Here is a 26,648-nt window from a genome sequence, read left to right as displayed (position 1 = left end):
CTATTGATTGATTATTTATTACTGGTTTACTTTATTATTATTATTGGTTCTGTAAAAACAACTAATATTAAAAACTCTGCTGGTACTTTGCTGTCACAATAAAAACATATTTAATAAATAACACCCAACATATTAAATAAATAACACCCAACATATTAAATAAATAACACCCAACATATTTAATAAATAACACCCAACATATTAAATAAATAACACCCAACATATTAAATAAATAACACCCAACATATTAAATAAATAACACCCAACATATTTAATAAATAACACCCAACATATTAAATAAATAACACCCAACATATTAAATAAATAACACCCAACATATTAAATAAATAACACCCAACATATTAAATAAATAACACCCAACATATTAAATAAATAACACCCAACATATTTACCCACACATATACAGTGCATTCGAAAAGTATTCATTTAGTTGTTACAGCTAAATTCTAAAATTGATTATAATCATTATTTTCCTTCATCAATCTACCCACAATACCTCCATAATGACAAAGTGAAAACAGGTTTTAAGACATTTTTGCAAATGTATTACTTATTTACATAAGTATTCAGACCCTTTGCTATCAGACACGAAAATGAGCTCAGGTGCATCCTGTTTCCATTGATCATCCTTGAGATGTTTCTACAACTTGATTGGAGTCCACTTGTGGTAAATTCAATTAATTGGACATGATTTGGAAAGACACACACCTGTCTACTTAAGATCCCACAGTTGACAGTGCATGTCAGAGCAAAAACCAAGCCATGAGGTCGAAGGAATTGTATATAGAGCTCTGAGACTGGATTGTGTTGATTGTGTTTACCTTTATTTCACTAGGCAAGTCAGTTAAGAACAAATTCTTATTTTCAATGACGGCCTAGGAACAGTGGGTTAACCGCCTTGTTCAGGGGCAGAACGACAGATTTTTACCTTGTCAGCTCAGGGATTCGATCTAGCAACCTTTCGGTTACTGGCCCAACGCTCTAACCACTAGGCTACCTGCCGCCCCGATCTGGGGAAGGGTACCACGTTTTTTTGCAGCATTGAAGGTCCCTAAGAACACAGTGGCCTCCATCATTCTGCAGCATTGAAGGTCCCCAAGAACACAGTGGCCTCCATCATTCTGCAGCATTGAAGGTCCCTAAGAACACAGTGGCCTCCATCATTCTGCAGCATTGAAGGTCCCTAAGAACACAGTGGCCTCCATCATTCTGCAGCATTGAAGGTCCCTAAGAACACATCCATCATTCTGCAGCATTGAAGGTCCCTAAGAACACAGTGGCCTCCATCATTCTGCAGCATTGAAGGTCCCTAAGAACACAGTGGCCTCCATCATTCTGCAGCATTGAAGGTCCCTAAGAACACAGTGGCCTCCATCATTCTGCAGCATTGAAGGTCCCTAAGAACACAGTGGCCTCCATCATTCTGCAGCATTGAAGGTCCCTAAGAACACAGTGGCCTCCATCATTCTGCAGCATTGAAGGTCCCTAAGAACACAGTGGCCTCCATCATTCTGAAATGGAAGAAGTTTGGAACCACCAAGACTCTTCCTAGAGCTGAACACCCAGCCACACTGAGCAATCAAGGGAGAAGGGCCTTGGTTCGGGAGGTGTCCAAGAACACAATGGTCACTCTACCAGAGTTCTGTGGAAATGGGAGAACCAGAAGGACAACCATCTCTCCAGCAACTGGCCTACCTGGTTAAATAAAGGTGAAATAAAACATGTAAAATGTAATAATCCGTTCACCTACTCTGCGTCTTACAAAGACACGGCGGTTGGAACCAAAAATCTTCAATTTGGACTCCAGACCAAAGGACAAATTTCCACCGGACTACACTTTCCACTTCACAATAACACTAATAACTGACGGGGCAGCTCTAGAAGAACTGACTTGTTGGAAAGGTGGCATCCTAAGACGGTGCCATTTTGAATGTAGAATGGCCTTACTGAAGAGCTCAGTGACTTTCAAAATGACACCGTCTTAGGATGCCACCTTTCCAACAAGTCAGTTCTTCAAATTTCGGCGCTACTAGAGCTGCCCCGTCAGTTATTAGTGCTGTTATTGTGAAGTGGAAACATCTCGGAGCAACAACGGCTCAGCCGTAGGCCACATAAGCTCACAGGACAGGACCGCTGAAGTGTGTGGCGTGTAAAAACATCTGTCCTCAGTTGCAACACTCACTACCGAGTTCCAAATTGCCTCTGGCAGTCCGACGGACAAATCTGGGTTTGGCCAATGTTTGTCTATGGAGATTGCATGGCTGTGTGCTCAATTGTATACACCTGTCAGTACCAGGTGTGGCTGAAATAGAATCCACTGTTTTGAAGGGTGTCCACATACTTCTGTATATATAGTGTATATATAAGTGTTTTATTTTTCATAAATGTTTTACAAATGTTCGAATTTTTGTTCCACTTTGACAGAGTATTTTGTGTAGATTGTTGACATAACATTTATTTTAAAGACAATGAAATGCATTTAACCCACTTTGTAATAAAATGTGGTAAGTCAAGGGGTGTGAATACTTTCTGAAGGCACAGTATAGAACATAATATCCATATATATTCCAGTGTGTTTGACCCCTGACCTGTACTCTGATTGGACGGGCCAGGTCCTGTTGTTTCCGCCTCAGCCTGTCCTTCTCCACCTGCAGCTGCTGCCTGCGCTTGGTTACCACTGTCGCAATGCCAACCGGATCAGAAGTCAGGGTTGAGGGCTTCACCTGGGCTACAGCACTCTGGACTGGAGGGAGGACAGGGTCAGAGGTTAGGGAGGGAGACAGGGTCAGGGAGGGAGAGAGGGTCAGGTTAATGTCAGGGAGGGAGACAAGGTCAGGGTTAATGGTAGGGAAGAAGACCAGGTCAGGGTTAATGTTAGGGAAGAAGACCAGGTCAGGGTTAATGGTAGGGAAGAAGACCAGGTCAGCGGTTAATGTTAGAGAGGGAGACAGGGTCAGGGGTTAATGTTAGGGAGGGAGACAGGGTCAGGGATTAATGTTAGGGAGGAGACAGGGTCAGGGGTTAATGTTAGAGAGGGAGACAGGGTCAGGGATTAATGTTAGGGAGGGAGACAGGGTCAGGGATTAATGTTAGGGAGGGAGACAGGGTCAGGGGTTAATGTTAGAGAGGGAGACCGGGTCAGGGGTTAATGTTAGAGAGGGAGACAGGGTCAGGGATTAATGTTAGAGAGGGAGACCGGGTCAGGGATTAATGTTAGGGAGGGAGACAGGGTCAGGGGTTAATGTTAGAGAGGGAGACAGGGTCAGGGGTTAATGTTAGGGAGGGAGACAGGGTCAGGGGTTAATGTTAGGGAGGGAGACAGGGTCAGGGAGGGAGACAGGGTCAGGGATTAATGTTAGGGAGGGAGACAGGGTCAGGGATTAATGTTAGGGAGGGAGACAGGGTCAGGGATTAATGTTAGGGAGGGAGACAGGGTCAGGGATTAATGTTAGGGAAGGAGACAGGGTCAGGGATTAATGTTAGGGAGGGAGACAGGGTCAGGGATTAATGTTAGGGAAGGAGACAGGGTCAGGGATTAATGTTAGGGAGGGAGACAGGGTCAGGGATTAATGTTAGGGAAGGAGACAGGGTCAGGGATTAATGTTAGGGAGGGAGACAGGGTCAGGGATTAATGTTAGGGAAGGAGACAGGGTCAGGGATTAATGTTAGGGAGGGAGACAGGGTCAGGGGTTAATGTTAGAGAGGGAGACAGGGTCAGGGATTAATGTTAGGGAGGGAGACAGGGTCAGGGGTTAATGTTAGAGAGGGAGACAGGGTCAGGGGTTAATGTTAGAGAGGGAGACAGGGTCAGGGAAGAAGACCAGGTCAGGGGTTAATGGTAGGGAGGGAGACCGGGTCAGGGATTAATGTTAGGGAGGGAGACAGGGTCAGGGGTTAATGTTAGAGAGGGAGACAGGGTCAGGGATTAATGTTAGGGAGGGAGACAGGGTCAGGGGTTAATGTTAGAGAGGGAGACAGGGTCAGGGAAGAAGACCAGGTCAGGGGTTAATGGTAGGGAGGGAGACCGGGTCAGGGATTAATGTTAGGGCGGGAGACAGGGTCAGGGGTTAATGTTAGACAGGGAGACAGGGGTTAATGTTAGAGAGGGAGACAGGGTCAGGGGTTAATGTTAGGGAGGGAGACAGTGTCAGGGTGTGTGTGACTGTTAGGGAGTGTCTTATCTACCAGTTGTTCCTGTTTAACCAGACTGTTCTCTCTGGCCTTGAGGCAACTCTCCCTCTCTGTTTCGGTCTCTCGCTCCCTCCGTCTCTCGCTCGCTCCCTCCCTCCCTCCCTCCGTCAGTCTCTTGCGCCCTCCCTCCCTCAGTCTCTCGCGCCCTCCCTCCCTCAGTCTCTCGCGCCCTCCCTCCCTCAGTCTCTCGCGCCCTCCCTCCGTCTCTCCTTCCCTCCCTGTCTCTCTCCTTCCCTCCCTGTCTGTTTGTCTGTCTCTCCTTCCCTGTCTGTCCGTCTGCCTGTCTGTCTCTCGCGCCCCCCTGTCCGTCTCTCCTTCCCTGTCTGTCTGTCTCTCCTTCCCTGTCTGTCTGTCTGTCTCTCCTTCCCTGTCTGTCTGTCTCTCCTTCCCTGTCTGTCTGTCTCTCCTTCCCTGTCTGTCTGTCTGTCTGTCTGTCTCTCCTTCCCTGTCTGTCTGTCTCTCCTTCCCTGTCTGTCTGTCTCTCCTTCCCTGTCTGTCTGTCTGTCTGTCTCTCCTTCCCTGTCTGTCTGTCTGTCTCTCCTTCCCTGTCTGTCTGTCTGTCTGTCTCTCCTTCCCTGTCTGTCTGTCTGTCTCTCCTTCCCTGTCTGTCTGTCTGTCTCTCCTTCCCTGTCTGTCTGTCTGTCTCTCCTTCCCTGTCTGTCTGTCTGTCTCTCCTTCCCTGTCTGTCTGTCTGTCTCTCCTTCCCTGTCTGTCTGTCTGTCTGTCTCTCCTTCCCTGTCTGTCTGTCTGTCTGTCTCTCCTTCCCTGTCTGTCTGTCTGTCTCTCCTTCCCTGTCTGTCTGTCTCTCCTTCCCTGTCTGTCTGTCTCTCCTTCCCTGTCTGTCTGTCTCTCCTTCCCTGTCTGTCTGTCTCTCCTTCCCTGTCGGTCTGTCTCTCCTTCCCTGTCGGTCTGTCTCTCCTTCCCTGTCTGTCTGTCTCTCCTTCCCTGTCTGTCTGTCTCTCCTTCCTTGTCTGTCTGTCTCTCCTTCCTTGTCTGTCTGTCTCTCCTTCCCTGTCTGTCTGTCTCTCCTTCCCTGTCTGTCTGTCTCTCCTTCCCTGTCTGTCTGTCTCTCCTTCCCTGTCTGTCTGTCTCTCCTTCCCTGTCTGTCTGTCTCTCCTTCCCTGTCCGTCTGTCTCTCCTTCCCTGTCTGTCTGTCTGTCTGTCTCTCCTTCCCTGTCTGTCTGTCTGTCTGTCTCTCCTTCCCTGTCTGTCTGTCTGTCTGTCTGTCTGTCTCTCCTTCCCTGTCCGTCTCTCGCGCCCCCCTGTCCGTCTCTCGCGCCCCCTGTCCGTCTCTCGCGCCCCCTGTCCGTCTCTCGCGCTCTCCCTGTCCGTCTCTCGCGCCCCCTGTCCGTCTCTCGCGCCCCCTGTCCGTCTCTCGCGCCCCCTGTCCGTCTCTCGCGCCCCCTGTCCGTCTCTCGCCCCCTGTCCGTCTGTCTCGCGCGCCCCCTGTCCGTCTCTCGCGCCCTCCCTGTCTGTCTCTCCTTCCCAGTCTGTCTGTCTCTCCTTCCATGTCTGTCTGTCTCTCCTTCCCTGTCTGTCTGTCTCTCCTTCCCTGTCTGTCTGTCTCTGCTTCCCTGTCTGTCTGTCTCTGCTTCCCTGTCTGTCTGTCTGTCTCTCCTTCCCTGTCTGTCTGTCTGTCTGTCTGTCTGTCTGTCTGTCTGTCTCTCCTTCCCTGTCTGTCTGTCTCTCCTTCCCTGTCTGTCTGTCTCTCCTTCCCTGTCTGTCTGTCTCTCCTTCCCTGTCTGTCTGTCTCTCCTTCACTGTCTGTCTGTCTCTCCTTCACTGTCTGTCTGTCTCTCCTTCCCTGTCTGTCTGTCTCTCCTTCCCTGTCTGTCTGTCTCTACTTCCCTGTCTGTCTGTCTCTCCTTCCCTGTCTGTCTGTCTCTCCTTCCCTGTCTGTCTGTCTGTCTCTCCTTCCCTGTCTGTCTGTCTGTCTCTCCTTACCTGTCTGTCTGTCTGTCTCTCCTTCCCTGTCTGTCTCTCCTTCCCTGTCTGTCTGTCTCTGCCTGTCTCTCTCTGCTTCCCTGTCTGTCTCTCCTTCCCTGTCTGTCTGTCTCTCCTTCCCTGTCTGTCTGTCTCTGCTTCCCTGTCTGTCTCTCCTTCCCTGTCTGTCTGTCTGTCTCTCCTTCCTTGTCTGTCTGTCTCTCCTTCCCTGTCTGTCTGTCTCTCCTTCCCTGTCTGTCTGTCTCTCCTTCCCTGTCTGTCTGTCTCTCCTTCCCTGTCTGTCTGTCTCTCCTTCCCTGTCCGTCTGTCTCTCCTTCCCTGTCCGTCTGTCTCTCCTTCCCTGTCTGTCTGTCTGTCTCTCCTTCCCTGTCCGTCTCTCCGCCCCCTGTCCGTCTCTCGCCCCCTGTCCGTCTCTCTCGCTCTCCCTGTCCGTCTCTCTCGCCCCCTGTCCGTCTCTCGCGCCCCCTGTCCGTCTCTCGCGCCCCCTGTCCGTCTGTCGCGCCCTCCCTGTCTGTCTCTCCTTCCCAGTCTGTCTGTCTCTCCTTCCATGTCTGTCTGTCTCTCCTTCCCTGTCTGTCTGTCTCTGCTTCCCTGTCTGTCTGTCTCTCCTTCCCTGTCTGTCTGTCTGTCTCTCCTTCCCTGTCTGTCTGTCTGTCTCTCCTTCCCTGTCCGTCTCTCGCGCCCCCCTGTCCGTCTCTCGCGCCCCCCTGTCCGTCTCTCGCGCTCTCCCTGTCCGTCTCTCGCGCCCCCCTGTCCGTCTCTCGCGCCCCCCTGTCCGTCTCTCGCGCCCCCCTGTCCGTCTCTCGCGCCCTCCCTGTCTGTCTCTCCTTCCCAGTCTGTCTGTCTCTCCTTCCATGTCTGTCTGTCTCTCCTTCCCTGTCTGTCTGTCTCTGCTTCCCTGTCTGTCTGTCTCTGCTTCCCTGTCTGTCTGTCTGTCTCTCCTTCCCTGTCTGTCTGTCTCTCCTTCCCTGTCTGTCTGTCTTTCCTTCCCTGTCTGTCTGTCTCTCCTTCCCTGTCTGTCTGTCTCTCCTTCCCTGTCTGTCTGTCTCTCCTTCCCTGTCTGTCTGTCTGTCTCTCCTTCACTGTCTGTCTGTCTCTCCTTCACTGTCTGTCTGTCTCTCCTTCCCTGTCTGTCTGTCTCTCCTTCCCTGTCTGTCTGTCTCTCCTTCCCTGTCTGTCTGTCTCTCCTTCCCTGTCTGTCTGTCTGTCTCTCCTTCCCTGTCTGTCTGTCTGTCTCTCCTTCCCTGTCTGTCTGTCTGTCTCTCCTTCCCTGTCTGTCTGTCTGTCTCTCCTTCACTGTCTGTCTCTCTCTGCTTCCCTGTCTGTCTCTCCTTCCCTGTCTGTCTGTCTCTCCTTCCCTGTCTGTCTGTCTCTCCTTCCCTGTCTGTCTGTCTCTGCTTCCCTGTCTGTCTCTCCTTCCCTGTCTGTCTGTCTCTGCTTCCCTGTCTGTCTCTCCTTCCCTGTCTGTCTGTCTCTCCTTCCCTGTCTGTCTGTCTCTCCTTCCCCGTCTGTCTGTCTCTCCTTCCCCGTCTGTCTGTCTCTCCTTCCTTGTCTCTGTCTCTCCTTCCTTGTCTGTCTGTCTCTCCTTCCCCGTCTGTCTGTCCTTCCCTGTCTGTCTCTCCTTCCCTGTCTGTCTCTCCTTCCCTGTCTGTCTGTCTCTGCTTCCCTGTCTGTCTGTCTGTCTCTGCTTCCCTGTCTGTCTGTCTCTCCTTCCCTGTCTGTCTGTCTCTCCTTCCCCGTCTGTCTGTCTCTCCTTCCCTGTCTGTCTGTCTCTCCTTCCCTGTCTGTCTGTCTCTCCTTCCTTGTCTCTGTCTCTCCTTCCTTGTCTGTCTGTCTCTCCTTCCTTGTCTGTCTGTCTCTCCTTCCCCGTCTGTCTGTCTCTCCTTCCCCGTCTGTCTGTCTCTCCTTCCTTGTCTGTCTGCCTCTCCTTCCCCGTCTGTCTGTCTCTCCTTCCCCGTCTGTCTGTCTCTCCTTCCCCGTCTGTCTGTCTCTCCTTCCCCGTCTGTCTGTCTCTCCTTCCCTGTCCGTCTGTCTCTCCTTCCCTGTCTGTCTCTCCTTCCCTGTCTGTCTGTCTGTCTCTCCTTCCCTGTCTTTCTGTCTGTCTGTTTCTCTCTCTTTCCCTGTCCGTCTCTCGCGCCCCCCTGTCCGTCTCTCGCCCCCTGTCCGTCTCTCGCGCCCCCCTGTCCGTCTCTCGCGCCCCCCTGTCCGTCTCTCGCGCCCTCCCTGTCCGTCTCTCCTTCCCAGTCTGTCCGTCTCTCCTTCCCTGTCTGTCTGTCTCTGCTTCCCTGTCTGTCTGTCTGTCTCTCCTTCCCTGTCTGTCTGTCTGTCTCTCCTTCCCTGTCTGTCTGTCTGTCTCTCCTTCCCTGTCTGTCTGTCTGTCTCTCCTTCCCTGTCTGTCTGTCTGTCTCTCCTTCCCTGTCTGTCTGTCTGTCTCTCCTTCCCTGTCTGTCTGTCTGTCTGTCTCTCCTTCCCTGTCTGTCTGTCTGTCTCTCCTTCCCTGTCTGTCTGTCTGTCTCTCCTTCCCTGTCTGTCTGTCTGTCTCTCCTTCCCTGTCTGTCTGTCTCTCCTTCCCTGTCTGTCTGTCTCTCCTTCACTGTCTGTCTGTCTCTCCTTCACTGTCTGTCTGTCTCTCCTTCACTGTCTGTCTGTCTCTCCTTCACTGTCTGTCTGTCTCTCCTTCCCTGTCTGTCTGTCTCTCCTTCCCTGTCTGTCTGTCTCTCCTTCCCTGTCTGTCTGTCTCTCCTTCCCTGTCTGTCTGTCTCTCCTTCCCTGTCTGTCTGTCTCTCCTTCCCTGTCTGTCTGTCTCTCCTTCCCTGTCTGTCTGTCTCTGCTTCCCTGTCTGTCTCTCTCAGCTTCCCTGTCTGTCTCTCTCAGCTTCCCTGTCTGTCTCTCCTTCCCTGTCTGTCTGTCTCTGCTTCCCTGTCTGTCTCTCCTTCCCTGTCTGTCTGTCTCTGCTTCCCTGTCTGTCTCTCCTTCCCTGTCTGTCTGTCTCTGCTTCACTGTCTGTCTGTCTCTCCTTCACTGTCTGTCTGTCTCTCCTTCACTGTCTGTCTGTCTCTCCTTCCCTGTCTGTCTGTCTCTCCTTCCCTGTCTGTCTGTCTCTCCTTCCCTGTCTGTCTGTCTCTCCTTCCCTGTCTGTCTGTCTCTCCTTCCCTGTCTGTCTGTCTCTCCTTCCCTGTCTGTCTGTCTCTCCTTCCCTGTCTGTCTGTCTCTGCTTCCCTGTCTGTCTCTCTCAGCTTCCCTGTCTGTCTCTCTCAGCTTCCCTGTCTGTCTCTCCTTCCCTGTCTGTCTGTCTCTGCTTCCCTGTCTGTCTCTCCTTCCCTGTCTGTCTGTCTCTGCTTCCCTGTCTGTCTCTCCTTCCCTGTCTGTCTGTCTCTCCTTCCCTGTCTGTCTGTCTCTCCTTCCCTGTCTGTCTGTCTCTGCTTCCCTGTCTGTCTGTCTCTCCTTCCCTGTCTGTCTGTCTCTGCTTTCCCGTCTGTCTGTCTCTCCTTCCCCGTCTGTCTGTCTCTCCTTCCCCGTCTGTCTGTCTCTCCTTCCCCGTCTGTCTGTCTCTCCTTCCCCGTCTGTCTGTCTCTCCTTCCCCGTCTGTCTGTCTCTCCTTCCCCGTCTGTCTGTCTCTCCTTCCCCGTCTGTCTGTCTCTCCTTCCCCGTCTGTCTGTCTCTCCTTCCCCGTCTGTCTGTCTCTCCTTCCCCGTCTGTCTGTCTCTCCTTCCCCGTCTGTCTGTCTCTCCTTCCCCGTCCGTCTGTCTCTCCTTCCCCGTCCGTCTGTCTCTCCTTCCCCGTCCGTCTGTCTCTCCTTCCCCGTCCGTCTGTCTCTCCTTCCCCGTCCGTCTGTCTCTCCTTCCCCGTCCGTCTGTCTCTCCTTCCCCGTCCGTCTGTCTCTCCTTCCCCGTCCGTCTGTCTCTCCTTCCCTGTCCGTCTGTCTCTCCTTCCTTGTCTGTCTGTCTCTCCTTCCCTGCCTGTCTGTCTCTCCTTCCCTGTCTGTCTGTCTCTCCTTCCCTGTCTGTCTGTCTCTCCTTCCCTGTCTGTCTGTCTCTCCTTCCCTGCCTGTCTGTCTCTCCTTCCCTGTCTGTCTGTCTCTCCTTCCCTGTCTGTCTGTCTCTCCTTCCCTGTCTGTCTGTCTCTCCTTCCCTGTCTGTCTGTCTCTCCTTCCCTGTCTGTCTGTCTCTCCTTCCCTGTCTGTCTGTCTCTCCTTCCCTGTCTGTCTGTCTCTCCTTCCCTGTCCGTCTGTCTCTCCTTCCTTGTCTCTGTCTCATTTTGAACAAGCACATCTCCTGTGGTGTTTGAGCTGCAGTCATGACATGTTGTACATATACAGAGCATTCAGACCCGTTGACTTTTTCCACGATTTGTTACGTTCTAGCCTTACTATAAAATGTATTCAATTGTTTTCTCCCCGCACCAATCTACACAAAATACCCCATAATGACAAAGCAAAATCTGTTTTGTATTCAGACCATTTACTCAGTGCTTTGTTAAAGCACCTTTGGCAGCAATTATAGACTTGAGTCTCCTTGGGTATGACGTTACAAGCTTGGCACACCTGTATTTAGGGAGTTTCTCCCATTATTCTCTTCAGATCCTCTCAAGCGCTGTCAGATTGGATGTTGACCTTAGCTGCCCAGCGATTTTCATGTTCGATCAGGTTTCAAGTCTGGGCTATGGCTGGGCCACTCAAGGACATTCAGAGACTTGTCCCGAAGCTACTCCTGCGTTGTCTTGGATGTGTGTTTAGGGCCGTTGTCCTGTTGGAAGAGGTACGTTCATCCCAGTCTGAGGTCCTGAGCGCTCTGGAGCAGGTTTTCATCAAGGATCTCTCTGTTCTTTGTTCCGTTCATCTTTCCCTCAATCCTGACTAGTCTCCCAGTCCCTGCCTCTGAAAAACATCCCCACAGCATGATGCTGCTACCACCAAGATTCACCGTAGGGATGGTGCCAGGTTTCCTCCAGACGTGATGCTGCTACCACCAAGATTCACCGTAGGGATGGTGCCAGGTTTCCTCCAGACGTGATGCTTGGCATTCAGGCCAAAGAGTTGAATCTTAGTTTCATCAGACCAGAGAATCTTGTATCACATTGTCTGAGTCCTTCAGGTGCCTTTAACTGAGGAGTGGCTTCTGTCTGGCCACTCTACCATAAAGGCCTGATTGGTGGAGTGCTGCAGAGATGGGAGAACATTTCAGAAGGACAACCATCTCCACAGAGGAACTCCGGAGCTCTGTCAAAGTGACTATCGGGTTCTTAGTCACCTTCCTGACCAATACCCTTCTCCCCCGATTGCTCAGTTTGGCCGGGCAGTCAGCTCTAGGAAGAGTCTTGGTGATTCCAAACTTCTTCCATTTACGAATGATGGAGGCCACTGTGTTCTTGGGGACCGTCAATGCTGCAGAAATGTTTTGGTACCCTTCCCCGGATCTGTGCCTTGACACAATTCTGTCTCGGATCACTACGGACAATTCCTTCGACCTCATGGTTTGGTTTTTGAATACTTATGTAAATAAGGTATCAGTTTTTTTTTTTATTGTTAATACATTTGCAAAAATGTCAAAAAAATCTGTTTTCATTATGGGGGATTGTGTGTAGATTGATGAGGATAAAAACAAAATCTATTTTAGAATAAGGCTGTAAAGTAACAAAACATGGAAAAAGTCAAAGGGTCTGAATACTTTCCAAATGCACTGTATGCAGCCTCTCATAAGCAACAGGTTTCCCATAAGGACCTACAAGCACCGCCCATTAGATGTTCTACTAATTAGTCACCCAGCAGACTTTGAACAAGCCGGCCCTGCTTGCCCTATTTTGACAGAACATGGGTTCTTTTTACAAAAATACACTCATTGGCCCAAGGGGGGCGTTATAGTAACACAACATAAGTCTGAATAATTTTCACTAACTGACCCGGATAGACAATGCAGGCGAAGGGGGCATCTTTACTGTTGCCCATAGAACATGAGACCGTATTAGCATGGGCAGCGCCATTGCAGGCTTCCACCATTTTTATGTAGTCAACTGGGTGGCTTTACCTTCATTGGCTGATCCCTCCAGGTGACCCTGCTGGTCATGTCCAAATCAAACTTTATTTGTCACATGCGCCGAAGTATAGACCTTAGCGTGAAATGCTTACTTAGCCCTTAACCAACAGTGCAGGTCAAGAAGAGTTAAGAAAATATTTACCAAATAAAGTAAAAAATAATAAAAAGTAACGCATAATAACAAGGCTATTTACAGGAGGTACCGGTACCAAGTCAGTGTGCGGGGGTACAGGTTAGTTGAGGTAATTTTTTACATGTAGGTGGGGGTGCATAGATAATAAACAGCGAGTAGCAGCAGTGTAAAAACAAATGGGGGGGGGGCGGGTCAATGTAAATAGTCCAGGGATCATTTGATTAATTGTTCAGCAGTCTTATGGGGGTAGAAGCTGTTAACTTCTTGGCGCAACCCATCCCTTTAGCGGGATCATTTTCGTCAACATCCGCTGAATTGCAGAGCACCAATTTCAAATTAAATTACTAAAAATACACAGTTTAGCTTGTTGTTAATCCACCTGGCGTGTCAGATTTCAAAAAAGCTTTACAGCTAAAGCAAACCAAGCGTTTATGTAAGGACATCTCTCTCAGCAGACAAAGCATTACCAACAGCTAGCAGCAAAGTAGATTGGTCATGAAAGCCAGAAAAGCAATAAAATGAATCGCTTACCTTTGATGATCTTCGGATGTTTGCATTCACGAGACTCCCAGTTACACAATAAATGTTCCTTTTGTTCCATAAAGATAATTTTTATATCCAAAATACCTCCATTTGGTTGGTGCGTTATGTTCAGTAATCCACAGGCTCAAGCGGTCACGACGGGGCAGAAGAAAATTCCAAATAGTATCCGTAAAGTTCGTAGAAACATGTCAAACGTTTTTTATAATCAACCCTCAGGTTGTTTTTACAATAAATAATCGATAATATTTCAACCGGACCGTAGCTTTTTCAATAGGAGAGAGAGAGAAAATGTCTGCTCCAAGCTGTTGCTCATGCAAAACTCTGCTGGCACCCAGCCATCCACTGACGCGAATCGATTGTTCTCGCTCATTTTTCAGAATAAAAGGCTGAAACTATGTCTAAAGACTGTTTACACCATGTGGAAGCCATAGGGAAAGGAATCTGGTTGCTATCCCTTTAAATGGAGGGAAGGCATGCAATGGAACAGGGAGCTTTCAAAATAAGAGGCACTTCCTAGTTGGATTTTCCTCAGGTTTTTGCCTGCAATATCAGTTCTGTTATACTCAAACACAATATTTTGACCGTTTTGGAAACTTTAGAGTGTTTTCTATTTTAATCTGACAATTATATGCATATTCTATCTTCTGGGCCTGAGAAATAGGCAGTTTAATTTGGGTACGCTTTTCATCCAAACATCAAATACTACCCCCTACACTCAACAGGTTAAGGAGCATTTTGGTTCTAGATTTGGCTCGCCGGTACTGCTTGCCGTGCGGTAGCAAAGGAAACTGTCTATGACTTGGGTGACTGGAGACTGACAATTTTATGGGCTTTCCTCTGACACCGCCTATTATATAGGTCCTGGATGGCAGGAAGCTTGGCCCCAGTGATGTACTGGGCCGATCGCACTACCCTCTGTAGCGCCTTACAGATGCCGAGCAGTTGCCATACCGGGCAGTGATGCAACAGGTCAGGATGCTCTCGATGGTGCAGCTGTAGAACTTCTTGATCTGGGGACCCATGCCAAATCTTTTCAGTCTCCTGAGGGGGAATAGGTTTTGTCGTGCCCTCTTCACAACTGTCTTGGTAGGTTTGGACCATGACAGTTCGTTGGTGATGTGGACACCAAGGAACTTGAAACTGTCGATCCGCTCCACTACAGCCCCGTTGATGAGAATGGGGACCTGTTCGGGCTGCCTGTTCCTATAGTCCACGCTCAGCTCCATTGTCTTGCTCACACTGAGGGAGAGGTTGTTGTCCTGGCACCACACAGCCAGTTATCTGACCTCCTCCCAATAGGCCGTCTCATCGTTGTCGGTGATCAGGCCTACCACTGTTGTGTCGAAAGCAAACTTAATGATGGTGTTGGAGTCATGTTTGGACACGCAGTCGTCGGTGAACAGGGAGTACAGGAGGGGACTAAGTACACACTCCTGAGGGGCCCCAGTGTTGAGGATCAGTGCGGCAGACATGTTGCCTACCCTTACCACCTGGGGGCGGCCCCATCAGAAATTCCAGGATCCAGTTGCCGAGAGAGGTGTTTAGTCCCAGGGTCCTTAGCTTAGTGATGAGCTTCGTGGGCAGTATGGTGTAGGACGCTGAGCTGTAGTCAATGAACAGCATTCTCACATAGGTGTTCCTTTCGTCCAGGTGAGAAAGGGCAGTGTGGAGTGCGATTGAGATTGCGTCATCTGTGGATCTGTTGGGGCGGTATGCAAATTGGAGTGGGTCTAGGGTGTCCGGAAGGATGCTGTTGATGTGAGCCATGACAAGCCATCCAAAGCATGAGTGGGTGAGTGAGTGAGTGCCACAGGGCGGTAATGATTCAGACAGGTTAACTTCGCTTCCTTGGGCACAGGCACTATGGTGGTCTGCTTGAAACATGTAGGTATTACAGACTCGGTCAGGAAGAGGTTGAAAATGTCAGTGAAGACACTTTCCAGTTGGTTTGCGCGTGCTTTGAGTACACGTCCTGGTAATCCGTCTGGCCCTGCGGCTTTGTGAATGTTGACCTGTTTAAAGGTCTTGCTCACATCGGCTACCGAGAGTGTTATCACACAGTCATCCAGAACAGCTGGTGCTCTCGTGCATGCTTCAGTGTTGCTTGCCTCAAAGCGAGCATAAAAGGCATTTAAGCTCGTCTGGTAGGCTCACGTCACTGGGCAGCTCCGGTTTCCCTTTGCAATCCGTAATAATTTTCAAGTTCTGCAATCTTACTGTTGTATTGATGCTCTGCTTGTTTGATGGTTCGAATGAGCGCATAGCGGGATTTCTTATAAGCGTCTGGATTAGTGTCCCGCTCCATGAAAGCAGCAGCTCGAGCCTTTATGGCAGAGGTACAATCAGTAAAATGATACAAATATCTTTGCTCCTAATGTGCACCCCTCAAATGATACAACACAGCCAAAGTGCAAGTGAAAAAAACAATACAGAGGGAAGAAACAATGCAGACAGACCGAATAACCAATGCAGACAGATGGAAGAACAATGCAGACAGACCGAATAACCAATGCAGACAGATGGAAGAACAATGCAGACAGACCGAATAACCAATGCAGACAGATGGAAGAACAATGCAGACGGAGTACAATGCAGACGAGGTGACAATTCAGATAGCGAAAATAATGCAGACTGAGTGACAATGCAGGCGGAGAGACAATGCAGGCGGAGTGATAATGCAGGCGGAGTGATAATGCAGGCGGAGTGGCAATGCAGATGGATATACAATGCAGATGGATAGACAATGCAGACGGGGAGACAATGCAGATGGAGGGGCAATACAGATGGAGAGACAATGCAGATGGAGTAACAATGCAGACAGATGCAGACGGAAGAACAATACAGACGTAATGTATGATCTGAGTGATAATCTTGGGTGCTCCCAAATCAACATTCCACAAGTCACATTTAAAAGAGAATGTTTGGTAGTTCACTTGTTATCAGTATAAAAGACACCTGTCCACAACCTCAAACAGTCACACTCCAAACTTCACTATGGCCAAGACCAAAGAGCTGTCAAAGGACACCAGAAACAAAATTGTAGACCTGCACCAGGCTGGGAAGACTGAATCTGCAATAGGTAAGCAGCTTGGTTTGAAGAAATCAACTGTGGGAGCAATTATTAGGAAATGGAAGACATACCATACCACTGATAATCTCCCTCGATCTGGGGCTCCACGCAAGATCTCACCCCGTGGGGTCAAAATGATCACAAGAACGGTGAGCAAAAATCCCAGAACCACACGGGGGGACCTAGTGAATGACCTGCAGAGAGCTGGGACCAAAGTAACAAAGCCTACCATCAGTAACACACTACGCAGCCAGGCACTCAAATCTTGCAGTGCCAGACGTGTCCCCCTGCTTAAGCCAGTACATGTCCAGGCCCGTCTGAAGTTTGCTAGGGAGCATTTGGATGATCCAGAAGAAGATTGGGAGAATGTCATATGGTCAGATGAAACCAAAATAGAACTTTTTGGTAAAAACTCAACTCGTCGTGTTTGGAGGACAAAGAATGCTGAGTTGCATCCAAAGAACACCATACCTACTGTGAAGCATGGGAGTGGAAACTTCATGCTTTGGGGCTGTTTTTCTGCAAAGGGACCAGGACGACTGATCCGTGTAAAGGAAAGAATGAATGGGGCCATGTATCGTGAGATTTTGAGTGAAAACCTCCTTCCATCAGCAAGGGCATTGAAGATGAAACGTGGCTGGGTCTTTCAGCATGATAATGATCCCAAACACACCGCCTGGGCAACGAAGGAGTGGCTTCGTAAGAAGCATTTCAAGGTCCTGGAGTGGCCTAGCCAGTCTCCAGATCTCAACCCCATAGAACATCTTTGGAGGGAGTTGAAAGTCCGTGTTGCCCGGCAACAGCCCCAAAACATCACTGCTCTAGAGGAGATCTGCATGGAGGAATGGGCCAAAATACCAGCAACAGTGTGTGAAAACCTTGTGAAGACTTACAGAAAACGTTTGTCCTTTGTCATTGCCAACAAAGGGTATATAACAAAGTATTGAGCTAAACTTTTGTTATTGACCAAATACTTATTTTCCACCATAATTTGCAAATAAATTCATAAAAAATCCTACAATGTGATTTTCTGGATTTTTTTTCTCATTTTATTTGTCATAGTTGAAGTGTACCTATGATGAAAATTACAGGCCTCTCATCTTTTTAAGTGGGAGAACTTGCACAATTGGTGGCTGACTAAATACTTTTTTGCCCCACTGTATGTTTCACTTCCCAAGGATTCCACTAGATGTCAAAAGTATTTAGATCCTGTTTTGAGGATTCTACTCTAAAGGCGGGGGTCATAAGGGCTCTTTGAGCGAGTGGTCTGGCAGAGTGCCACAGCCTCGGGCTGGCAGAGTGCCACAGCCTCGGGCTGGCAGAGTGCCACAGCCTCGGGCTGGCAGAGTGCCACAGCCTCGGGCTGGCAGAGTGCCACAGCCTCGGGCTGGCGCGCTCACGTGAAAGGTAGCTACGTTCCACTTCATTTGTACAGACAAAGGAATTGTCCGGTTGGAACAGTAATGAAGTGTTATGTTAAAAACATCCTAAAGACACTGTTCCCCTAAAGATTGATTCCATACTTAGTTTGGCATGTTTCTACGGGCTGTAAACGGAACTTTTTTAACTTTTCATCGGACGTTCGGCACGACCTGAAAGCGCTTTTGGATTTGTTTACCAAACGCCCTGACAAAAGAAGATATTTGGACATAAATGATGGACATTATCAAAACAAATCAAACATTTATGGTGGAACTGGGAGTGCATTCTGGGTAATGGCGGGTATCTTTTTGGCTGCTTTGTTGTCTAAAGGCTGTACTCAGATTAAAGTTCCATGTATAATAGTCATATCTTAATCAATGTTCATTATGACTATTTCCGGAAATTGATGTGGCTCTCTGCAATATCACCGCATGTTCTACTGAACTGATTAACGAGAATTTTATCTTTAAAATGGCGTAAAATACTTGTATGCTTGAGGAATTTTAATTATGAGATTTTTGTTGTTTTGAATTTGGCGCCCTGCACTTTCACTGGCTGTTGCGGGGGGGTTCCGCTAGCGGTCCTAGACAGGTTAAGCATGTCCCAAGTTTAGGTCACCTAACAATACGAGCTCTGAAGATAGATGGGGGGCAATCAATTCACATATGGTGTCCAGGGCACAGCTGGGGGCTGAGGGAGGTCTATAAATAAGCGGCAACAGTGAGATACTTGTTTCTGGAGAGATGGAAAGTAGAAGCTCAAATAGTTTGGGCACAGACCTGGATAGTATGACAGAACTCTGCAGGCTGTCTCTACAGTAGATTGGGCACAGACCTGGATAGTATGACAGAACTCTGCAGGCTGTCTCTGCAGTAGATTGGGCACAGACCTGGATAGTATGACAGAACTCTGCAGGCTGTCTCTGCAGTAGATTGGGCACAGACCTGGATAGTATGACAGAACTCTGCAGGCTGTCTCTGCAGTAGATTGGGCACAGACCTGGATAGTATGACAGAACTCTGTAGGCTGTCTCTGCAGTAGATTGGGCACAGACCTGGATAGTATGACAGAACTCTGCAGTATGACAGAACTCTGCTGTCTCTGCTACAGTAGATTGGGCACAGACCTGGATAGTATGACAGAACTCTGCAGGCTGTCTCTGCAGTAGATTGGGCACAGACCTGGATAGTATGACAGAACTCTGCAGGCTGTCTCTGCAGTAGATTGGGCACAGACCTGGATAGTATGACAGAACTCTGCAGGCTGTCTCTGCAGTAGATTGGGCACAGACCTGGATAGTATGACAGAACTCTGCAGGCTGTCTCTGCAGTAGATTGGGCACAGACCTGGATAGTATGACAGAACTCTGCAGGCTATCTCTGCAGTAGATTGGGCACAGACCTGGATAGTATGACATAACTCTGCAGGCTGTCTCTGCAGTAGATTGGGCACAGACCAGGATAGTATGACAGAACTCTGTAGGCTGTCTCTGCAGTAGATTGGGCACAGACCTGGATAGTATGACAGAACTCTGCAGGCTGTCTCTGCAGTAGATTGGGCACAGACCTGGATAGTATGACAGAACTCTGCAGGCTATCTCTGCAGTAGATTGGGTACAGACCTGGATAGTATGACAGAACTCTGCAGGCTGTCTCTGCAGTAGATTGGGCACAGACCTGGATAGTATGACAGAACTCTGCAGGCTGTCTCTGCAGTAGATTGGGCACAGACCTGGATAGTATGACAGAACTCTGCAGGCTGTCTCTGCAGTAGATTGGGCACAGACCTGGATAGTATGACAGAACTCTGCAGGCTGTCTCTGCAGTAGATTGGGCACAGACCTGGATAGTATGACAGAACTCTGCAGGCTGTCTCTGCAGTAGATTGGGCACAGACCTGGATAGTATGACAGAACTCTGCAGGCTGTCTCTGCAGTAGATTGGGCAAAGACCTGGATAGTATGACAGAACTCTGCAGGCTGTCTCTGCAGTAGATTGGGCACAGACCTGGATAGTATGACAGAACTCTGCAGGCTGTCTCTGCAGTAGATTGGGCAAAGACCTGGATAGTATGACAGAACTCTGCAGGCTGTCTCTGCAGTAGATTGGGCACAGACCTGGATAGTATGACAGAACTCTGCAGGCTGTCTCTGCAGTAGATTGGGCACAGACCTGGATAGTATGACAGAACTCTGCAGGCTGTCTCTACAGTAGATTGGGCACAGACCTGGATAGTATGACAGAACTCTGCAGGCTGTCTCTGCAGTAGATTGGGCACAGACCTGGATAGTATGACAGAACTCTGCAGGCTGTCTCTACAGTAGATTGGGCACAGACCTGGATAGTATGACAGAACTCTGCAGGCTGTCTCTACAGTAGATTGGGCACAGACCTGGATAGTATGACAGAACTCTGCAGGCTGTCTCTGCAGTAGATTGGGCACAGACCTGGATAGTATGACAGAACTCTGCAGGCTGTCTCTGCAGTAGATTGGGCACAGACCTGGATAGTATGACAGAACTCTGCAGGCTGTCTCTGCAGTAGATTGGGCACAGACCTGGATAGTATGACAGAACTCTGCAGGCTGTCTCTGCAGTAGATTGGGCACAGACCTGGATAGTATGACAGAACTCTGCAGGCTGTCTCTGCAGTAGATTGGGCACAGACCTGAAAAGTAAGACAGAACTCTGCAGGCTGTCTCTGCAGTAGATTGGGCACAGACCTGGATAGTATGACAGAACTCTGCAGGCTCTCTCTGCAGTAGATTGGGCACAGACCAGGATAGTATGACAGAACTCTGCAGGCTGTCTCTGCAGTAGATTGGGCACAGACCTGGATAGTATGACAGAACTCTGCAGGCTGTCTCTGCAGTAGATTGGGCACAGACCTGAAAAGTAAGACAGAACTCTGCAGGCTGTCTCTGCAGTAGATTGGGCACAGACCTGAAAAGTAAGACAGAACTCTGCAGGCTAACTCCGCCCCCTTTAGCAGATGTCTTGATGGAAAATGTTGTACGGAAATTTCTGAATTTTTTTGGGCCTTCCTACTGTGACCTATGTGTGGGTCTCTCTGTCTCTTGCTCGCTTTCTCTCAGTGTCTCATTACTGTTACCTAGGTGTGGGTCTAACCAGGAGGTGGTCTTGGTGATGTGGTTGATGTAGTAGACCTCTCCTTCAGGAGTCACTGCCTGTTCCCAACCCTCTGGGAGGGGGCCTGGAGCGGACACACAGGACAGAGGGAGGCATGGAGATAAAGGAGAGCACTACTTTTAGTGGTACTGTCAACAAGAATGAAATATAATCAATTAATACAAAATTTAAGGAGAGAAAAAGACAGAGACAGAAAGACAGAGAGAGACAGAAAGACAGAGAAAGAGACACAGAGACAGACAGATCAGAGAGACAGACAGAGAAAGACACAGAGACAGAAACAGACAGATCAGAGAGACAGACAGAGAAAGACACAGAGACAGAAACAGACAGATCAGAGAGACAGACAGAGAAAGACACAGAGACAGAAACAGACAGATCAGAGAGACAGACAGAGAAAGACACAGAGACAGAAACAGACAGATCAGAGAGAGAGACAGAAAGATCAGAGAGAGAGAAAGACAGAGAGAGAGAGAGAAAGACAGAGAAAGACACAGAGAGAGAGACAGAAAGATCAGAGAGAGAGAGAGAAAGAAACAGACAGATCAGAGAGACAGAAACAGACAGAGTGATAGAGAAAGAGAGACAGAGACAGCGAGAGAGAGAGAGACAGCGAGACAAACAAACAGACAGACGTGACAGACAGACAAGCAGAGACAGCGAGAGACAGCGAGAGAGAGAGACAGCGAGAGAGAGACAGGCAGATAGAAAGAGAGTGACAGACAGATGGAGAGAGAGAGAGAGACAGGGATGGAGAGACAGAGACGGAGAGAGAGAAAAAGAGGGTGGTACCTGTGTTGGAGCTGGTGTTACTCTGTGTGTGTGTGTTGGGTGCAGGGTGTGCGAGGGTGTGTGTGTGTGGCGGGGGAGCAGAGAGCAGGTGGGCCGCTGCGTTGGTCTGGAGATGGGAGAGACGGGGGTCATGCCATGTGGTCGTCTGGTCCAGGTGACTACACACACACACACACACACACACACACACACACACACAGTTAGGAGACAGTAGAGGATGTAGATTTCTGAGCCATGTAATTGGTTGTTGGTTAGCCAGTCAGATTGGTTAGTGTTGTTTCTCCACGTGAGGTTTTTCCCTAACAGGCTTCCGTAGTCTGCTGCAGTTTAGGAGCTGGTTTAACCTGCTGATTTAGGACTGGTTTTACCTGCCACACAGAGATACCTACTTGAGGAAGTAGCACTGTCCTGAGGGAGTCTTGGTCATCTCCCAGCCCGGAGGGAGGGGCACGTCGTCAGGGAGCGGCTGTGTTGCCATGGCACTGGTTGCTGGGGCAGAAAGGGCATTGATGGGGAGCGAGGCGGGAGAGGAGTGGGCACGCACATGATGAGGTGTCAGAGACCCAACGATGGTCCCATCTGAACTGGCCTAGACAGACACACAAGCACACATTTAGATCAGTGTCTAGGGGCAAGTTCAACTGATTGAGGTCTGATGGTCCAATATGTGGAACACTAGTCTGTGGCGACCTAAATGCCAGAACGGACAAGAACCTGACACCCTCAGCACACAGGGGGACAAACACCTGCCTGGAGGTGACAACATTCCCTCCCCCATATGCCCCCCTAGGCACAACTATGACAACATAGTCAACAAAAACAGGTCACAAATCCTGCAGCTCTGTCGCATGCTGGGTATGTACATAGTCAATAGGCTTCGAGGGGACTCCTATGGTAGGTACACCTATAGCTCTGTTACATCCTGGGTATGTACATAGTCAATAGGCTTCGAGGGGACTCCTATGGTAGGTACACCTATAGCTCTGTTACATCCTGGGTATGTACATAGTCAAGCTCTGTTACATCCTGGGTATGTACATAGTCAATAGGCTTCGAGGGGACTCCTATGGTAGGTACACCTATAGCTCTGTCGCATGCTGGGTATGTACATAGTCAATAGGCTTCGAGGGGACTCCTATGGTAGGTACACCTATAGCTTATCTCTTGGCAGTAGTACTGTAGACTACTTTATCACTGACCTCAACCCAGTCTCTCAAAGCGTTCAGTCAGCCCACTGACACCCCTATCAGATCACAGCAAAATCACACTCAACTAGAACAGAGCAATACTCAATCATGAGGCATCAAAGCCAAAGGAACTGAGTAATATTAAGAAATACAATAGATTGAAGAAATGTAGTGTGGAAACCTACCAAAAAACAATTAAGCAACAACAAATTCAATCCCTTTTAGACAACTTCCTCAACAAAATGTTTCACTGTAATAGTGAAGGTGTAAACTTGGCAGTAGAAAACCTAAACCGTATATTTGACCTCTCAAATCAAATCTAAAAATCTCAAATAGAAAACCGAAGAAAATGAACAACAATGACAAATGGTTTGAAGAAGAATGCAAACATTTAAGAACGAAATGTAGAAACCTGTCCAACCAAAAATAGAGAGACCCAGAAATCCTGCGTCTACTCCTTCACTATGGTGAATCACTAAAACAATACAGAAATACACTACGGAAAAAGAAGGAACAGCACGTCAGAAATCAGCTCAATGTAAATGAAGAATCCATAGACTCTAACCACTTCTGGAGAAAATTGGAAAACACTAAACAAACAACAACACGAAGAATTATCTATCCAAAATGGAGATGTATGGGTAAACCACTTTCCCAATCTTTTTGTCCCTATAACAAAGAACATACATCAAAAACATACACATGAATGGCCTCCCGGGTGGCGCAGTGGTCTCTGTGCCACCAGAGACTCTGGGTTCGAGCCCAGGCTCTGTCGCAGCCGGCCGTGACCGGGAGGTCCATGGGGGCAAAGCACAATTGGCCTAGCGTCGCCCGGGTTAGGGAGGGTTTGGCTGGTAGGGATATCCAGGGTAGCCTAGTGGTTAGAGCGGTGGACTAGCAACCGGAAGGTTGCAAGTTCAAACCCCCGAGCTGACAAGGTGTAAAATCTATGTACACAAAAATCTATGTACACAAAACAAGTAAGTGGTTAAAACTGGCAAAGAAAACACACATTTCTTTCCACAGGGCTGTGGGTTAAGACAGGGATTTTGCTTAAGCCCCACCCTCTTCAACATACAGTTGAAGTCGGAAGTTTACATACACTTAGGTTGGAGTCATTGAAACTCGATTTTCAACCACTCCACAAATTTCTTGTTAACAAACTATAGTTCTGTCAAGTAGGTCAGGACATCTACTTTCTGCATGACACAAGCAATTCTTCCAACAATTGATTATTTCACTATATAATTCACTGCATCACAATTCCAGTGGGTCAGAAGTTTACATGCACTAAATTGACTGTGCATTTAAACAGTTTGGAAAATTCCAGAAAATGTCATGGCTTTAGAAGCTTCTGACATCATCTGAGTCAATTGGCGGTGTACCTGTGGATGTATTTCAAGGCCTACCTTCAAACTCTGTGCCTCTTTGCTTGACATCATAGGAAAATCAAAAGAAAACAGCCAAGACCTCCACAAGTCTGGTTCATCCTTGGGAGCAATTTCCAAACGCCTGAAGGTACCACGTTCATCTGTACACACAATTGTGAGTGCTTTTGGTGACAAGCCAAATTTCTTCAGCCTCCTGAGGTTGAAGAGGCGCTGCTGCACCTTCTTCACGATGCTGTCTGTGTGAGTGGACCAATTCAGTTTGTCTGTGATGTGTATGCCGAGGAACTTAAAACTTGCTACCCTCTCCACTACTGTTCCATCGATGTGGATAGGGGGGTGTTCCCTCTGCTGTTTCCTGAAGTCCACAATCATCTCCTTAGTTTTGTTGACGTTGAGTGTGAGGTTATTTTCCTGACACCACACTCCGAGGGCCCTCACCTCCTCCCTGTAGGCCGTCTCGTCGTTGTTGGTAATCAAGCCTACCACTGTTGTGTCGTCTGCAAACTTGATGATTGAGTTGGAGGCGTGCGTGGCCACGCAGTCGTGGGTGAACAGGGAGTACAGGAGAGGGCTCAGAACGCACCCTTGTGGGGCCCCAGTGTTGAGGATCAGCGGGGAGGAGATGTTGTTGCCTACCCTCACCACCTGGGGGCGGCCCGTCAGGAAGTCCAGTACCCAGTTGCACAGGGCGGGGTCGAGACCCAGGGTCTCGAGCTTGATGACGAGCTTGGAGGGTACTATGGTGTTGAATGCCGAGCTGTAATCGATGAAGAGCATTCTCACATAGGTATTCCTCTTGTCCAGATGGGTTAGGGCAGTGTGCAGTGTGGTTGAGATTGCATCGTCTGTGGACCTATTTGGGCGGTAAGCAAATTGGAGTGGGTCTAGGGTGTCAGGTAGGGTGGAGGTGATATGGTCCTTGACTAGTCTCTCAAAGCACTTCATGATGACGGAAGTGAGTGCTACGGGGCGGTAGTCGTTTAGCTCAGTTACCTTAGCTTTCTTGGGAACAGGAACAATGGTGCCCTCTTGAAGCATGTGGGAACAGCAGACTGGTATAGGGATTGATTGAATATGTCCGTAAACACACCGGCCAGCTGGTCTGCGCATGCTCTGAGGGCGCGGCTGGGGATGCCGTCTGGGCCTGCAGCCTTGCGAGGGTTAACACGTTTAAATGTCTTACTCACCTCGGCTGCAGTGAAGGAGAGACCGCATGTTTTCGTTGCAGGCCGTGTCAGTGGCACTGTATTGTCCTCAAAGCGGGCAAAAAAGTTATTTAGTCTGCCTGGGAGCGAGACATCCTGGTCCGTGACTGGGCTGGATTTCTTCTTGTAGTCCGTGATTGACTGTAGACCCTGCCACATGCCTCTTGTGTCTGAGCCGTTGAATTGAGATTCTACTTTGTCTCTGTACTGACGCTTAGCTTGTTTGATAGCCTTGCGGAGGGAATAGCTGCACTGTTTGTATTCGGTCATGTTACCAGACACCTTGCCCTGATGAAAAGCAGTGGTTCGCGCTTTCAGTTTCACGCGAATGCTGCCATCAATCCACGGTTTCTGGTTAGGGAATGTTTTAATCGTTGCTATGGGAACGACATCTTCAATGCACGTTCTAATGAACTCGCACACCGAATCAGCGTATTCGTCAATGTTGTTATCTGACGCAATATGAAACATATCCCAGTCCACGTGATGGAAGCAGTTTTGGAGTGTGGAGTCAGCTTGGTCGGACCAGCGTTGGACAGACCTCAGCGTGGGAGCCTCTTGTTTTAGTTTCTGTCTGTAGGCAGTGATCAACAAAATGGAGTCGTGGTCAGCTTTTCCGAAAGGGGGGCGGGGCAGGGCCTTATATGCATCGCGGAAGTTAGAGTAACAATGATCCAAGGTTTTACCACCCCTGGTTGCGCAATCAATATGCTGATAAAATTTAGGGAGTCTTGTTTTCAGATTAGCTTTGTTAAAATCCCCAGCTACAATGAATGCAGCCTCCGGATAAATGGTTTCCAGTTTGCAAAGACTGGCCAACAAAAAGGGAAGATTAAGATGGGCAAAAGAACACAGACAATGGACAGAGGAACTCTGGCTGGAAGGCCAGCATCCCGGAGTCGCCTCTTCACTGTTGACGTTGAGACTGGTGTTTTGAGGGTGCTATTTAATGAAGCTGCCAGTTGAGGACTTGTGAGGCATCTATTTCTCAAACTAGACACTCTAATGTACTTGTCCTCTTGCCCAATTGTGCACCGGGGCCTCCCACTCTTCTTTCTATTCTGGTTAGAGACAGTTTGCGCTGTTCTGTGAAGGGAGTAGTACACGGCATTGTATGAGATCTTCCGTTTCTTGGCAATTTCTCACATGGAATATCCTTCATTTCTCATAACAAGAATAGATTGACGAGTTTCACAAATGCTGATGCTCCAGATACTCAACTAGTCCAAAGAAGGACAGTTTTATTGCTTCTTTAAATCAGAACAATAGTTTTCAGCTGTGCTAACAATTTCAAAAGGGTTCTTTTTTTCTTTATTTTTACCCCTTTTTTTCTCCCCAATTTCGTGATATCCAATTGTTTAGTAGCTACTATCTTGTCTTATTGCTACAACTCCCGTACGGGCTCGGGAGAGACGAACATTGAAAGTCATGCGCACTGCCGCACTGCTTCTTAACACAGCGCGCATCCAACCCGGAAGCCAGCCGCACCAATGTGTCGAAGGAAACACTGTGCACCTGGCAACCTTGGTTAGCGTGCACTGCGCCCGGCCCACTACAGGAGTCGCTGGT

The 26,648-nt window shown here is 48.8% G+C and overlaps 1 protein-coding gene across 2 annotated transcripts in view; it reads right to left on the bottom strand.

The window, feature by feature from the left end:
* Nucleotides 1–26,648, bottom strand: part of LOC115116008 (transcriptional coactivator YAP1-like) — a 47,965-nt gene that overhangs the window by 7,680 nt on the left and 13,637 nt on the right. For both annotated transcript variants that reach the window (XM_029644501.2, XM_029644502.2), the window contains exons 2-5: nucleotides 21,686–21,885; nucleotides 21,297–21,454; nucleotides 20,467–20,568; nucleotides 2,610–2,764 (exon numbers count right to left, since the gene is read on the bottom strand). In XM_029644501.2, the coding sequence (XP_029500361.1) occupies nucleotides 2,610–2,764; nucleotides 20,467–20,568; nucleotides 21,297–21,454; nucleotides 21,686–21,885 (615 nt within the window). The remainder of the gene's footprint in view (nucleotides 1–2,609; nucleotides 2,765–20,466; nucleotides 20,569–21,296; nucleotides 21,455–21,685; nucleotides 21,886–26,648) is intronic.

Source organism: Oncorhynchus nerka, linkage group LG10, assembly GCF_034236695.1.
Source record: "Oncorhynchus nerka isolate Pitt River linkage group LG10, Oner_Uvic_2.0, whole genome shotgun sequence".
NCBI classification, from domain to species: Eukaryota; Metazoa; Chordata; class Actinopteri; order Salmoniformes; family Salmonidae; genus Oncorhynchus; species Oncorhynchus nerka.
This window is presented reverse-complemented; position numbering and strand designations above follow the sequence as displayed.